Source organism: Schistocerca serialis, chromosome 7 (genome assembly GCF_023864345.2).
Source record: "Schistocerca serialis cubense isolate TAMUIC-IGC-003099 chromosome 7, iqSchSeri2.2, whole genome shotgun sequence".
In the NCBI taxonomy this organism is placed as follows: domain Eukaryota; kingdom Metazoa; phylum Arthropoda; class Insecta; order Orthoptera; family Acrididae; genus Schistocerca; species Schistocerca serialis.
Genome location: NC_064644.1, coordinates 107,071,840 through 107,088,318, shown reverse-complemented (window position 1 = coordinate 107,088,318; position 16,479 = coordinate 107,071,840). Strand labels below are relative to the sequence as shown.

The 16,479-nt window shown below is 40.5% G+C and overlaps 1 protein-coding gene across 5 annotated transcripts in view; it reads right to left on the bottom strand.

The window, feature by feature from the left end:
* LOC126412064 (eye-specific diacylglycerol kinase) overlaps nt 1-16,479 on the bottom strand; it is a 903,754-nt gene that overhangs the window by 172,413 nt on the left and 714,862 nt on the right. For all 5 annotated transcript variants that reach the window (XM_050081449.1, XM_050081447.1, XM_050081448.1 and 2 more), the window contains exons 5-6: nt 5,662-5,789; nt 4,855-5,036 (exon numbers count right to left, since the gene is read on the bottom strand). In XM_050081449.1, the coding sequence (XP_049937406.1) occupies nt 4,855-5,036; nt 5,662-5,789 (310 nt within the window). The remainder of the gene's footprint in view (nt 1-4,854; nt 5,037-5,661; nt 5,790-16,479) is intronic.

The following is a 16,479-nucleotide window of genomic DNA, read 5'->3' as shown; positions in this document are numbered from 1 at the left end:
GTGTGCTCTAGATAGCATGACAAAGGGAACAGTGCCGGGTGATGATGAGCTCAGCGTTGACATCCTCAAACTGGCAGGAGAGGTAACAATAAATCACTTGGCAAAAGTATTTACTTCCTGCCTGCACTATGCTTCAATCCCACTATCGTGGAACAAGGCTAAGATTATTTTGATACACAAGAAAGGAAGTATTCACAATATTAAAAACTACCGTCCTATCAGCTTGCTCTCAATTTTGTACAAAATTTTCACAAAGATCTTGTTAAACCGAATTAGTTCCACCCTAGACTCAGCCCAACCAACTGCCTCTCTGCATTGCCTTTGTTGACTTTGAAAAGGCATTTGACTCAGTTAGCCATGTAGCTGACCTCCAAGCTTTGAGTGAGCAAGGAGTGGGAGCAGCATACATTGAAGTGCTCAGGAAAATCTACGAGAATTCTTCAGCTTATGTTAACATCGGCGAATCGACTCAAGAATTCCGCATCATGAGGGGTGTCAAGCAAGGCGATCCCATCTCCCCAAAACTGTTCTCTGCTGTATTGGAAATGGCTATGTCAAAGCTGAGCTGGGAAGGTAAGGGAATTAGAATTAATGGAAGAAGGCTTACCAACTTGTGATTTGCTGATGATATTGCCTTACTGGCCAAAGACTTCGCAGAGCTCCCAAACTTAGTTACAGATCTTGCATCGGAATGTCAGCTGGTTGGCTTGAACATGAACCTTTCCAAAACAAAAGTAATATCCAACAAATGGGTCCCAGCTGGAGATGTGAAAGTCAAGGACTGTCTACTAGAAGAGGTCAGTGAATATGTCTACCTTGGCCAGATTATAAATATGAAGGGAGACATAAGACCAGAAATCTATCAACGCATCAAGCTTGGCTGGCAAGCATTTGGGAAGAATTCAAAAGTATTCAGATCAAAAATGCCAGTAAATCTGAAGAAAGCATTATTTGATCAATGCATTCTTCCTGTGATGACGTATGGCTGCGAGACATGGACACTGAACTCATTCACAAAAGGGAAACTTAGGACAGCACAGAGAGCCATGGAGAGATCAATGCTGGGCTATACAAGAAAGGACAGGAAAAGGGCAGATGACATCCTGTCTGTGACGAAGGTTAATGACATCTTAGAGAGAGTAGGTTCCTTGAAATGGCAGTGGGCTGGCCACGTTGCAAGAAGAAAAGACAACAGATGGACGAAGCTAGTACTGGAGTGGAGTCCAAGAGAGCACCAAAGGCCTAGAGGAAGACCACCAGACAGATGGGACAAAGACATCAAGAAGATCGCTGGTAACACCTGGCAGAGAACTGCCCAAGACCGTCCCACTTGGAGAAGACTTCTGAAAGCCTACCTGAATCCACGACTCGAAGAGGCCACATCATCTAATGATTGAATTGGCTGATGATGATGATGATGATGATGATGATGATGACACCCAAAAGATGCTTGACAAAATGTACAAAGCATGACTGCTGAATTAGCGAGGCTGGATAACAACCCTAAGAATATATTACATAATCCAGTAGACACCGGTTGTATAAAATCAATGTAAGTAAAATTTAAAACCTTGTGCGATGTGCGTACTTCCCCACATTGCTAACAGGCCTATATGGTGTAAGCAGCCTGTGGCGGTTAGCAATACACTGGAAGGCAGAAGGCAACCGTGCCAAAGAGGATAACTTCCCAAAAGATGGGACTCCATAACTGTCCACCTACATTATGGAAATATAACCATTATGAACCAGAAGATGCTTCTACACTGATATGAATCTGGTAGCTGCAAATGAAGCACCTCCATACAGCTATGCACCTTTTGGAAACAACTCTCATTCTAGACTTCAACTGTTGTAACTTTTATGATAATTTGAAAATATTGAGTGTCAAATGACGTTGATCTTACTCACAATGTATCTAAGCTGTGATTGCCCTCCCCAGAAAGTGTTTTTTTTTTTTTTTTCCCCCTCCATGTGTCGACACCTTGCTATTCGAAGTGTCACTGTGCTGGAGAGTGATGTATGGTTCTAAGCTTTTGTGCCAGTACAGAGGAAGGTTGTGGGCACCTTTGAGTCAAATTTCAAATTTGTGCATTACCACAGGAGACAATTATGGGATTTTGAAAAGCGATACCTTTTTTCTGTGGTGTATGTATTTTATCAGTAACTTCATTAAGAGCTGTTTTATCTCTTATTAACATGCACTGATGCTCCAGAATGTAATACCCTTTCTGGTTCTCTATTACCCATTTTTCCACAAGAGCAATAAATGGAAAGTGCCTTACTTTTATTAATAGTTTTTCTCTCTGGGCTATTGGATTCATACCTCTCGGTTACTTTGTATTTAACCCTTCGTGACATTGGGATACAACGTGGCACATCTTCTGAGTGTTATAGCACCTGACTGGTTCCTTCTTTTTCTTCTAAGAATAGAATGCTGGAGCAGTTTCCTTCTCCACCGTAGGGCCACTCTGATGTAATTTTCATGTCCTGCAGAATCTTCACTTTCATGCTATCCCTATAACCATTATGCCTGAGCTTTTTAACCCCTTAATTATTGGTGCACATTCATCAGACATTCCTACTAGTGATATTGTGCCTACACAGTCAACGGAAAAACTGAACACAATGTTCATCAGTAAATTTTATGTACATATGATCTGATTGATGAATTTGTCCATGTTCTTGCACTAATCTGGCTTTCTTGTGACACCTCCATCTTCAAAAATACTCTGTAACTTGTCCCAAACTTCTTTTTTCGTCACAGTTTTCTCTATGTCTACATAGTTCACTGGGTCAATCAGCTATGATCTTGCATTCTAGTCCTTACCTGTGCTGTACCATTCACTATATCCCATAAATCGTCCAAATGTAAGTACACTTCCACAGCAAATTTCCATGCAGCATAGTTCTCATGACCTACAAGTCACTCTATTTGTTTTGATTGTGCTGCACTCATTTTTCACATTTGCCTTTATTGGTAACAAGGAAAGTATTAAATTATGCAATCTCTGGCACACCGGCTTATCTCAATAACTTTCACAACACGCTTTCTCATTCAGGATTATTCCAATGACTTCTTTTCTTCTATATATCAGAACACTTATTCTGAACGAATTCACTGTTCTCTGGACCTGTAACTTGTTAGAACTAGTGCAGTGAAATAAATAATTCTGAATACCAAATAAATAATTCTGAATGCCAAACTGCAGGAATAAGGCCTGCTATATTTTAACATTCATGATTACATATGGAATTAGCATATTCACAGTATGTTGTCAAAGCAACACCACAGACTATACAAAACACTGTTAGAGGGGTCTATTAGAGTCTGTGCAGCACACTTTGCTGAATACACATACTAAATATACTGTTCATATGTTGTTGTTGTCTTCAGTCCAGCTCTCCATGCTACTCTGTCCTGTGCAAGCTGCTTCTTCATCTCCAAGTACCTACTGAAACCTATATCCTTCTCAATCTGCATAATGCATTCATCTCTTCATCTCCCTCTATTATTTTTACCCTCCACGCTGCCCACCAATACTAAATTGGTGATCCCTTGATGCCTCAGAACATGTCCTACCAACCAATCCCTTCTTATAGTCAAGCTGTGCCACAAACACCTCTTCTCCCCAATTCTATTCAGTACCCCCTCATTAGTTACGTGATCTACCCATCTAATTTTCAGCACTTTTCTGCAGCAACACATTTTGATAGCTTCTGTTCTCTTCTTGTCTAAACTAGTTATCATCCATGTTTCACTTACTTACACTCCATACAAATACTTTCAGAAAAGACTTCCTGACACTTAAATCTATACTCAATGTTAACCAATTTCTCTTCTTCAGAAATGCTTTAATTTCCATTGCCAGTCTACATTTTATATCCTATCTACTTTGAGCATCACCAGTTATTTTGCTCTCCAAATAGCAAAACTCATTTACTACTTTAAGTCTCTCATTTCCTAATCTAATTCTCTCAGCATCACCCGACTTAATTCGACTACATTCCATTATCCTCGTTTTGCTTTTGTTGATGTTCATCTTATATCCTCCTTTCAAGATACTGTCCACTATATTCAACTACTCTTCCAGGTCCTTAACTGTCTCTGACAGAATTATAATCTCATTAGCAAACTACAAAGTTTTTATTTATTCTCCAGGCATTTAATTCCTACTCCAGATTTTTCTTTTCCTTCCTTTACTGCTTCCTCAATATACTGATTCAATAACATCGGAGATAGGCTACAGCCTTGTCTCACTCCCTTCCCAACCACTACTTCCCTTTCATGCCCCTCTATTCTTGTAACTGCCATCTGGTTTCTGTACAAACTATAAATGGCCTTTTGCTCCCTGTATTTGACCCCTGCCACCTTCAGAACTTGAATGAGAGTATTCCAGTCAACATTGTCAAAAGCTTTGTCCAAGTCTACAAAAGAAACAAAGGTTTGCCTTCCCTTAATCTATTTTCTAAGATAAGTCGTAAGGTCACTATTGCCTCACGTGTTCCAACACTTCTATGGAATCTACTGTTCATATATTGCCAACATATTTGATATAAACTAACAACTTATGAACTGAATATTTTGGGTGGACAAATTCAGATAACTATACACAATACACAAAACTGGACATACCAATATGATGATGTTGATAGCAGTGGGAGGTTCCTCAGAAAATTTCTTACAAATGACTACAAGAAGTTACCTTGTGTTTTGTGTATGTGGCTAAAACAAGGAGGAGCAGCATAATAATGAAATGCAGTCGTTGATCAGCTGTAATCTAGTAATTATACAGAAACAGGCACATGGTTAAACTTTTTACATTTATGTGAAATTTGACAAGCCAGCCTTCTTACCCCATCTTGGGTCCACCCTGAGTGAGGTCAAAAACCTGCCGGGGATTTAACAGCCACTGGAACTTCTGAAGCAGTTTTGCCCCTTGATTTCCACCAGACTTTGGGTTAATAAACACAATCACAGGTTTCACAGATGTTGTAGGAATTGGCTTTATCACAAATGTCTTTTGGTCCTTGTCACTCTGTAAATGCAAACGGAAACTAATTACTTGCAGACATAAGGACAAAAATAACATATTATCAACAACTGGTTGTTATCTATTTATGTCACTCCACATGCCAACAGTCAATGGATGAAACATTAGCATGGAACTAAAGGACTTAACTTCTGAGGTCAGCAGTCCCTTAGAACTCAGAACTACTTAAACCTAACTAACCTAAGGACATCACACACATCCATGCCTGAGGCAGGATTAGAACCTGCGACCGTAGCGGTCGCGCGGTTCCAGACTGTAGCCCCTAGAACAGCTCGGCTACTCAGGCCGGCTCAATTAACTGTACTAAGAACTACTATATATGAATATTCTTATCTTAAGCGGCTCTGCTGAGTCAAAACCCACTTATAAAGTGCAACTATATTATCTAGAAAGCGTATCTGAACATTACACATCACAGAATGAGAACGCATACTTTTATTATTGCAAGTAATAATGTTTCCAGAGCAGAATGATGAATAGTGGATAAAAACTGCACTCAGGTAAAAATTGTGGGACATATGTGCTTTTACAGCATTGATGGAAAGTCATTTACAGTAAAAATGCATTGGTCCTTTTTCACGTCATCAAGAAGTCATCTCTGATTACATACCTTCTCCTTGCTTTTTTTCTTGCTTGCAGTCTTTTTCTTTGGAGATTTTCGTAAACTGGATTTAAAACTTCCTCTTCGAGGCAGTTTAACAATCCACGAAGGAGGCACTACAATCTCCGCATGAATTCCTGAAACCACAGACAGCCACTTATCGGGTTGTGACAATAACAAAGCGCAGAAATAAGGATATGTAACATGTATAACAATAAAAGAAACAGACAATCTTATGTTGGTGCTTCTTAAGTTTCCTGATAATCAAATTTATCTTACTTCAAATCGTTAATTATTTATTAGCCTCTGGCTGCAAGCATTATTTTTAATTTCTTTGTTGCATAACCGATTTTGAGTCTGCGGACACACACACACACACACACACACACACACACACACACACACACTTTTCCACTCTTTAACCTGTCACCCTGTCTGTCAGTTACCAGTACACTTGTTAGGTAGGCATGTTGTATGAGAAGGTAATCAATTCAAGAGTACGCTTTTAAACATTGTTCAAATCGTTACTTGCCATCAAAGTCAGAATCTTTCAACACAGATACTTCATCCAAGAAATCTGTAGCACAGATAAGTCAATGTAAGAGAATATGTGTTTACAGAGTGAAATTCGGAAACTTGTGGTACCGTAAGTTCTGTCAGAACAAAATATTGAGGTCATCGGTCCCTAAGCTTACACACTACTTAATCTGACGTAAACGAACTTAACGCTAAGGAGGACTCGAACCTCCGGCGGAGGAAGCCGCGCGAGCCGTGACAACGCGCCCGCGTAAGTATAAATACTGTGAACCCTCTTCACATATAAAAATGTGTGTCACAACAAGAATGGAAGCTGTGGCATGGTTGTTGAGGTACCTGTAGCTGAGCAGTAAGTGTGGATCGACTGCCTGTGACTATACTCGATTTTTAAGGCAAAAACTACATAACTACACAGCGTGATTAAGAAAAACGTTGATGGCTGCTAATACATTTGAATATCTTAAAGTTTCATTTAACGTAACTCAGTAATAATATATCTAACAATGGGAAATCCAGGGTGGAATGTAAGTGCGTGTGTGTGTGTGTGTGTGTGTGTGTGTGTGTGTGTGTGTGTGTGTGACGAAGGCCTTAATGGCCGAAAGCTTTGTTGTGCCTATCTGCGACTCAGCATCTCCGCTATATGGTGAATACCAACTTTCCTTTTCATAACATTGTTGTAACAATATATGTAATACGTAAGTAGGACCTACTTCCAAGAGCGCAACAACACCACTGTACGTGTGCTACGGCTTCTGACCAATCATCGTGTTTGTGTTTGTTTACGTCAGGTTCATTCTTATGATGAACAGAGTATAGCTAAAAGACATTTCGCATGTACGTTTACATCCCATGATGTTTGTTTCAAGACAATTACTGATTGCAATTTATTTATGTACTTTTTTGAAGTGGTATCTTGATTTTGTAGCCCAAGAAAAAATGAATGGAACATTGGAACTTCGAAGGTCGGCAACACACGAGAAATATGGGAGAGAAAGGCCGAAAAGCCTCTTGTTTACAGCCTCAGTGTGTGCAAATCCGGCCTCGACTGTAGCTTGTATGCATCTTTTTGCATTCATTTTAATCTTCTAATTAAGAAATGTAGACTGTTTAATCATTTTGACTGCAAGGAGATTTGTTATATTCTGGCGGCAGGTCTTCAACAATCTGCCTGCAGAGAGAGAGAGAGAGAGAGAGAAAACTGAGACGCGAATCAAAAAGTATCTGTCGCACTATAATGCAGCTGCCACAGATTTGACTGTTAGAGCCATTTCTGGCGCTTGTCTACTGCGCCCAGTGAAATGCGGACATTACCCCTTATCCACGAATAAATTTTCATCGCTCTTTATGACGTCGTGAGCTTTTACGGGTTTTCGTGCCACTGACGCAGCAAATATATCATTTTTATGGTTTCAACAATTCTTAGTCAAGAGGTGATTTCTGTGGAAAGTAACACTTATTTAGCGAAATTTTTCTTTTTTAAAATTTAAATTATTATAATGGCACTCATTAGCACGAAATATAACTCTATTGTTAAATGACGTTTGCAGCACAAAACATATCTATGTTTTATGCTATAAAGTGGGCTGCATATAATGTCCCTGCGCTGTTGTTGTTGTGGTCTTCAATCCAGAGACTGGTTTGATACAGCTCTCCATGATACTCTTTCCTGTGCAAGCTGCTTCATCTCCCAGCACCTACTGCAACCTACATCCTTCTGAATCTGTTTAGTGTACTCCCTCTACGATTTTTTACCCTCCACGCTGCCCTCCAATACTAAATTGGTGATCCCTTGATGCCTCAGAATATGCCCTACCAACCGGTCCCTTCTTCTAGTCAAGTTGTGCCACAAATTTCTCTTCTCTCCAATTCTATTCAATACCTCCTCATTAGTTATGTGATCTACCCATCTAATCTTCAGCATTCTTCTGTAGCACCACATTTTGAAAGCTTCTATTCTCTTCTTGTCTAAACTATTTATCGTCCATGTTTCACTTCCATACATGGCTACACTTCATACTAATACTTTCAGAAACGGCTTCCTGGCACTTAAATCTAAACTCGATGTTAACAAATTTCTCTTCTTCAGAAACGCTTTCCTTGCCATTGCTAGTCTACATTTTATATCCTCTATACTTCGACCATCATCAGTTATTTTGCTCCCCAAATAGCAAAACTGTCCGATTTCCTAATCTAATTCCAGCAGCATCACCTGATTTAATTCGACTACATTCCATTATCCTCTTTTGCTTTTGTTGATGTTCATCTTATGTCCTCCTTTCAAGACACTGTCTATTCCGTTCAACTGCTCTTCCAGGTCCTTTGCTGTCTCTGACAGAATTACAATGTCATCCGCGAACCTCGAAGTTTTTATTTCTTCTCCGTGGATTTTAATACCTACTCCGTATTTTTCTTTTGTTTCCTTTACTGCTTGCTCAATATACAGATTGAATAACATTGGGGATATGCTACAACCCTTCCCAACGACTGCTTCATTTTCATGTCCCTCGACTCTTATAACTGCCATCTGGTTTCTGTACAAATTGTAAAATAGCCTTTTGCTCCCTGTATTTTACCCTTGTCACTTTCAGAATTTGAAAGAGAGTATTCCAGTCAACATTGTCAAAAGCTTTCTCTAAGTCTACAAATGCTAGAAACGTAGGTTTGCCTTTCCTTAATCTATCTTCTAAGATAAGTCGTAGGGTCAGTATTGCCTCACGTGTTCCAACATTTCTGCGGAATCCAAACTGATCTTCCACGAGGTCGGCTTCTACCAGTTTTTCCATTCGTCTGTAAAGAATTCGCGTTAGTATTTTGCAGCCGTGGGTTATTAAACTGATAGTTCGGTAATTTTCACATCTGTAAACACCTGCTTTCTTTGGGGTTAGAATTATTATATTCTTCTTGAAGTCTGAGGGTATTTCGCCTGTCTCATACATCTTGCTCACCAGATGGTCGAGTTTTGTCAGGACTGGCTCTCCCAAGGCTGTCGGTAGTTCTAATGGAATGTTGTCTACTCCCGGATCCTTGTTTCGACTTAGGTCTTTCAGTGCTCTGTCAAACATTTCACGCAGTATCATATCTCTCATTTCATCTTCATCTATATTCTCTTCCATTTCTATGATTTGTCCTCAAGAACATCGCCCTTGTATAGACCCTCTATATACTCCTTCCACCTTTCTGCTTTCCCTTCTTTGCTTAGTACTGGGTTTCCATCTGTGCTCTTGATATTCATGCAAGTCGTCCTCTTTTCTACAAAGGTCTCTTTAATTTTCCTGTAGTCAGTATCTATCTTACACTTAGTGATATGTGCCTCTACATCCTTACATTTGTCCTCTAGCCATCCCTGCCTAGCCATTTTGCACTTCCTGTCGATCTCATTTTTGAGACTTTTGTATCCCTTTTTGCCTGCTTCATTTACTGCATTTTTGTATTTTCTCCTTTCATCAATTAAATTCAATATCTCTTCTGTTAGCCAAGGATTTCTATTAGCCCTCATCTTTTTACTTACTTGATATTTTTTAACATTTGTTGGTGATATATTGGTTTTTTATATGTATTACGAGAATTACACCACATACAATACCCCAGTCTAAATCATTTACCATAATCTTCCACAACATAAATTTTTATCATATTGTTGCACCAAAAATCATTTACTGGGTATGACTGAGTACAACGGAGACATCTGCCGCGGCTGATACAAGAGGCAGCAGAAGCTGCCAGTTCGGCAGGTCAAAGTTACATCCTGGGCTACCTGCTGATATCGCAAATACTGTCTCCAAGACGCCGACCTAATACCACAAAGCCCGACACAGCAGAGGGGACAGAGTTCTGATATTGTCGACGTAGCGGAAAAGCGGAGCCACTGTGGTTTAGGTGACTGCTTCATGTTCGAGCCATCTCCTGTTGTGGCTTCAGGGTTGCCAACCGTATGGTTTTGGACCGGACAGTCAAATTTTTAAATGAAAACTGATGTCCGGTCGAACGTCCCGACATGGAGTGAAAAGTCTAGTTTTTGGTCCCCCTTGGGCTAAATTCGTATTTACTAATTTAATTTTTTTTTTAATTTTTTACAGAATGGAAACAAAGCCCCATGCTTCTTGACAGAGCGTAGGAGAACGATGCGGGGGACCCGCACCGCCTTATTAGGCAAGGTCCTCATGGAGGTGCTTTGCCGTTGCTTTCCTCCGACCGTAATGGGGATGATGATGATGATGATGATGATGATGATGATGAAGACACTACAACACCCAGAAACCGAATAATGAAAATACAGTTAAACTTCTCAATTTCATTATTCTTTGGCTTCAAGGACTTAAAAGCACTTACTTTAGTTCAAAAAGGGGTCCACTACTCAGGAACACTCATCTTCAATAATTTGCCAACAAACATAAAAAATTTAGTTACAAATGAAGATCAATTTGAAAGGAGCCTGAAAGACTTACTAGCGGCCAACTCCTTCTACTCCACTGACGAATTTTTTAATAGAAACAAATGATGTATTGTATATATTCATACTATTAGTATTGTTATTTCAGCTTTAAAAAATAAAAAATAAATAAAAAAATAAAAAGTGACATGTTCCACATCCACGAGAATCTCCTCAACACGGATCTATGGAGCGAAAAACTAATCTAATCTAATCTAGTATTTTGTGTCAGATTGCGTCACAAGTTGGGAGCAATGGTAAGAGGTCGCAACGAATTCCAATATATTTTAATACAAATTGGAGCGTGCATTTGTTCGACAAGTCGTGTCACAGAGACTTTGTATTTTTGTTAAACCGCGGTGTCCATTGTCAAGTCATTTGAAAACCGCTCCGATATGAACGAACTACGAAAGAAAGATCAATAATAGCTTGTAAATTCTTATGACAGCTACATGGCCTTCCACATGGACACTAAAGCAGAGTTGCAATATCAGTTTATGTCTATTTGTTCTTCTGCACAGTTATATTGCATTACGGCAAAAAGCAAAAAGACAAAACAAACCGTGACAATGTCGAATTTTCATTTTATTATCAGTGCGTGCATTAAGGACCTACTACATCTACATCCATAGTCCGCAAGCCACCTGACCGTGTGTGGCGGAGGGTACCTTGAGTATCTCTATCGGTTCTCCCTTCTATTCCAGTATCGTATTGTTCGTGGAAAGGAGGATTGTCGGTATGCCTCTGTGTGGGCTCTAATCTCTCTGATTTTATCCTCATGGTCTCTTCGCGAGATGTACGTAGGAGGGAGCAATATACTGCTTGACTTTTCTGTGAAGGTATGTTCTCGAAACTTCAACAAAAGCCCGTACCGAGCTACTGAGCGTCTCTCCTGCAGAGTCTTCCACTGGAGTTTATCTATCATCTCCGTAACGTTTTCGCGATTACTAAATGATCCTGTAACGAAGCGCGCTGCTCTCCGTTGGATCTTCTTTATCTCTTCTATCAACCCTATCTGATACGGATCCCACACTGCTGAGCAGTATTCAAGCAGTGGGCGAACAAGCGTACTGTAACCTACTTCCTTTGTTTTCGGATTACATTTCCTTTTAGGATTCTTCCAATGAATCTCAGTCTGGCATCTGCTTTACCAACGATCAACTTTATATGATCATTCCATTTTAAATCACTCCTAATGCGTACTCCCAGATAATTTATGGAATTAACTGCTTCCAGTTGCTGACCTGCTATTTTGTAGCTAAATGATAAGGGATCTATCTTTCTATGTATTCGCAGCACATTACACTTGTCTACATTGAGATTCAATTGCCATTCCCCGCACCATGCGTCAATTCGCTGCAGATCATCCTGCATTTCAGTACAATTTTCCATTGTTACAACCTCTCGATATACCACAGCATCATCCGCAAAAAGCCTCAGTGAACTTCCGATGTCATCCACAAGGTCATTTATGTATATCGTGAATAGCAACGGTCCTACAACACTCCCCTGCAGCACACCTGAAATCACACTTACTTCGAACGACTTCTCTCCATTGAGAATGACATCCTGCGTTCTGTTATCCAGGAACTCTTCAATCCAATCACCCAATTGGTCTGATAGTCCATATGTTCTTACTTTGTTCATTAAACGACTGTGGGGAACTGTATCAAACGCCTTGCGGAAGTCAAGAAACACGGCATCTATCTGGGAACTCATATCTATGGCCCTCTGAGTCTCGTGGACGAATAGCGCGAGCTGGGCTTCACACGATCATCTTTTTCGAAACCCATGCTGATTCCTACAGAGTAGATTTCTAGTCTCCAGAAAAGTCATTATACTCGAACATAATACGTGTTCCAAAATTCTACAACTGATCAACGTTAGAGATATAGGTCTATAGTTCTGCACATCTGATCGACGTCCCTTCTTGAAAACGGGGATGACCTGTGCCCTCTTCCAACCCTAATTTTAAAAGGAATACCGCTGTCGAAGAAATGAACGCACCACGCATACCCATTGTTGCGCGCGGCTTACTGATGCAGTGAATTATTTTCTTGTGGCTGTATTAGTTGAATCGCACACGGCATGCTTCTAGTTTAAAATTGAAGTGTTTAAGAAAGGCATTGTAGTGACGGAGTGATACGCGTACGTACATAGCATCGTATTATAGTGAGCTTCTCAACTGCAGCAAGCTAAACAAGAGAGCCCTCAGCGTCATATCAATGACAAATGGCTATAATAAACAGGCTTTTTGGGGTGGCTTTAAATACAAGATGAATATGCCGGATATTGTAAAACATGCCGTGTAAGTTTTACAGTGAAATACGACTCAATGAAAGCGGTAAAGCATGCCAGTACTAAGACTCATATTGATAAGGCGCTGTATGTGTTACGAAACTCCAATGTTCAAATGTATTTCGTGTCAGCGGGAACTAGTAAGAAAGAGTAAGTGTCAGCAAAGGAACTAATATTAACATATCATGGAGCGAAACATCATCACAGTTACCTTTCACAAGACTGTGTAAATGCTTTTCTATCTGACTTTTTGTCAAAGATTCGAAACTATCATTCAAAATTCACTGTAGACAGACTAAAACTGACGTTATAGTAGAGAATGTATTGGCTCCACATTCTCTGCAACCAATTCTGAAAAAGTTGGTACAATTACATTTTTGATCGCATGTGATGCTTCAAATAAACGAAATATGAAATTATTTCCAGTTGCTATGCGATACTTCGGTCAAGAAATGGGAACGACTACAGCTGTTATTGATTTTTTACGAATACACAACTTCTATAGTCAAGAGGCTTAAAGTAGCGTCATTAAGACTGGTCTTTCAGGATCGCAGTTAGTTGCTTACCGTGCGGACAACTGTTCCGTCAATTACGGGAAGAACCAATCTGTTTACATTGAACTGGAAACAGTGTTTGAAGCACCACATCTTATTACAGGACATTGTCACATGAATATACTGCACAATACTGCGAAATGTGGACTAGAACTACTGTCATACGATGTTAAATCGTTAGCGGTTAAGGTATTTAATGAGTCTTCTTCGAGTGCGAAGAAGATGAGTGAGATGAACTTTTGTGAGTACTTGCAGTCAGATTACTCCGCACTATTCCAGCATGTTCCTACATGCTTTTTTAATCTTTTTTTAGCTGTAGAAAGATTGCTTCAGAACTAGCCATTGATGCAGTCCTATCTTCTAAGCCAGAGTGAAGGCAATATTGCCGAACTTATCTGGATATTCGCAGCCTATGCAAAAGACAGTGAAGTGGACAATGAAATAACACTCCCAGAGATTTACATTTATTTTGTCCACAATGTTATGCATTTCTTTAATACAACCATAAAACATGTGGAAAGTGATTATATACAGATAAATGAAATATCTTCTGTACTACTAATGTTGTACGGCGCTGCGGTCGGCAACGCCTATAAAAGATAAGGGTTTGGCGCAGTTGTTGGATCGGCTACTGCCGCTACTACGGCAGGTTATCAAGATTTAAGTAAGTTTGAAAGTGGTGTAATAGTCGGCGCACGAGCGATGGGACACAGCATCTCCGAGGAAGCGATGAAGCGGGGATTTTCCCGTACGACCATTTCACGAGTGCCCCGTGAATATCAGGAATCCGGTAAAACATCGAATCTCCGACATCGCTGCTGCGAAAACGATCCTGCAAGAACGGAACCAACGACGACTGAAGAGAATCGTTCCATGTGACAGAAGTGCAACCCTTCAGCAAATTGCTGCAGATTTCATTGCTGGGCCATCAACAAGCGTCAGCGTGCGAACCATTCAACGAAACATCATCGATATGGGCTTTCGGTGCCGAAGGCCCACTCGTGTACCCTTGATGGCTGCACGACACAATGCTAAAGTTGTATCGAGCGGATGAACATGTATGGGTAAGGGAATAATCTCATGCATCCTTGGACCCTGCATATCAGCAGGTGGAGGCTCTGTAATGGTGTGCGGCGTGTGCAGTTGGAGTGACGTGGGACCCCTGATACGTATAGATACGACTCTGACAGGCGACACGTACGTAAGTATCCTGTCTGATCATCTGCATCCAGTCATGTCCTTTGTGCATCCCGAGGAACTTGGGCAATTCCAGCATGACAATGCGACACCCGACAAGTCCAGAATTGCTACAGTGTGGTTCCAGGGACACTCGTCTGAGTTTAAACACTTCCGCTGGCCACCAGGCTCCCCACACGTGAACATAATTGAGCATATTTGGGACGCCTTGCAACGTGCTGTTCAGAAGAGATCTCAACCCCCTCGTAGTCTTACGGATTTATGGCCAGCCTGCAGGATTCATGGTGTCAGTTACCTCCAGCACTGCTTCAGGCATTAGTCGAGTCCATGCCACGTCGTGTTGCGGCATTTCTGCATGTTCGCGGGGCCCCTGTACGATATTAGGCAGGCGTACCAGTTTCTTTGACTTTTCAGTGTAGACAAATTGCACAATGATTTAGAAAGTGGCAGTTGACCCTGAACATTAAAGCGTATGAGAGTCTCTACGTAAGTACTAAAAAAAAAATTCCTTGAAGTTCGGCTATACAATAAATCACACAAACTTAAAGATTGTCAATGAAGCTAAATACCTAGGGATTACAATTACAAACTACTTAAAGTTCACATAGAAAATGATGTGGAAAAGGCGAAACAGTGATTGCTTTTTATTGGCAGAACAATAAATGTGCTAAAGAGACTGCCTACATTACCCGTATCATCTTTTTCAGTATTGCTGTGCGGTATGGAGTCTTTAGCAGATGTGATTGACAGAAGACATCGAGAAAGTGCAAAGAACGGCAGTTCGTTTTGTATTATCGCGAAATATGGTAGAATGTGTCACGGATGTGATACGTGAGGTGGATTTAAAAAAGTTTTTCCTTGTCACTAAATTTCAAACACCAACTTTCCCCTCTGAATGCGAAAAAAATTTACTGTCATCTACCTATACAGAGAAATGGCTATCGAAATGAAGTAAGAGAACTCGGAGCTCGCATGGAAAGATTTAGGTGTTCATTTTTCGCCAGGTGCTATTCGAGAAGGGACGGTCGAGAAATAATCTAAAAGTGTTTCTAAGAACTCTCTGCCAAACACGTAATTGTGGACTGCAGAGCAGTGATGTAGTTGTTGGTCACCTGCCGTGGGTAAGCTCCTGCAGATGGTTTTCTTTTGAAAATGCCAATCCACTGTGGCAGATGAGGCAAACTTCGCAAGAGCAGGAATTTTAAACCTTTCGAAAGCAACATTTGTGGGCAGATTGAAGTCTTCGTTGCACAATTCAGGCTAGACATCATCAGCAGTTCAAATTTCGGGTAGAACTGAAGGTGACAGTGTGGCAATCTACCAGAAATTTAATCAAATCACTATTCCAGATTTGTAAAAGGATGTGCTGCCTGCGAATACGACGAATCATCTGGTTTATGCATGATACGGCTGCAGTACAGTTTTATCACATTTTATACGACATTCACTGGATGATATCAACCTTGATGTGTGGTTACGTGGTGGAAAACTTTCTGCATGTCCTGTACTTTCCTACGAACTCAAACCTTTGGATAATTATCTGTGTAGCCATCTAAAAAAATTTGTTTACGAAGCAGATATTCTTAGTGCAGAGAGCCTTCATCAACGTGTTACGAAAGACTGCGAAACTACTCAACACCAACGAGGGAAATAATTACACATAGTAGCCCACATGGTTCCATCTTAGAGCCCTTCATTTCTCTTGTGTACATTAATGACCTTTCATCCGTAACCTCTTTCTTTTTCTTGCGTTACGGTCTCTGTAGGACCACGGGTAGCTCCTTCGTGGACTGCATTTTCCTCTTCTTCTCC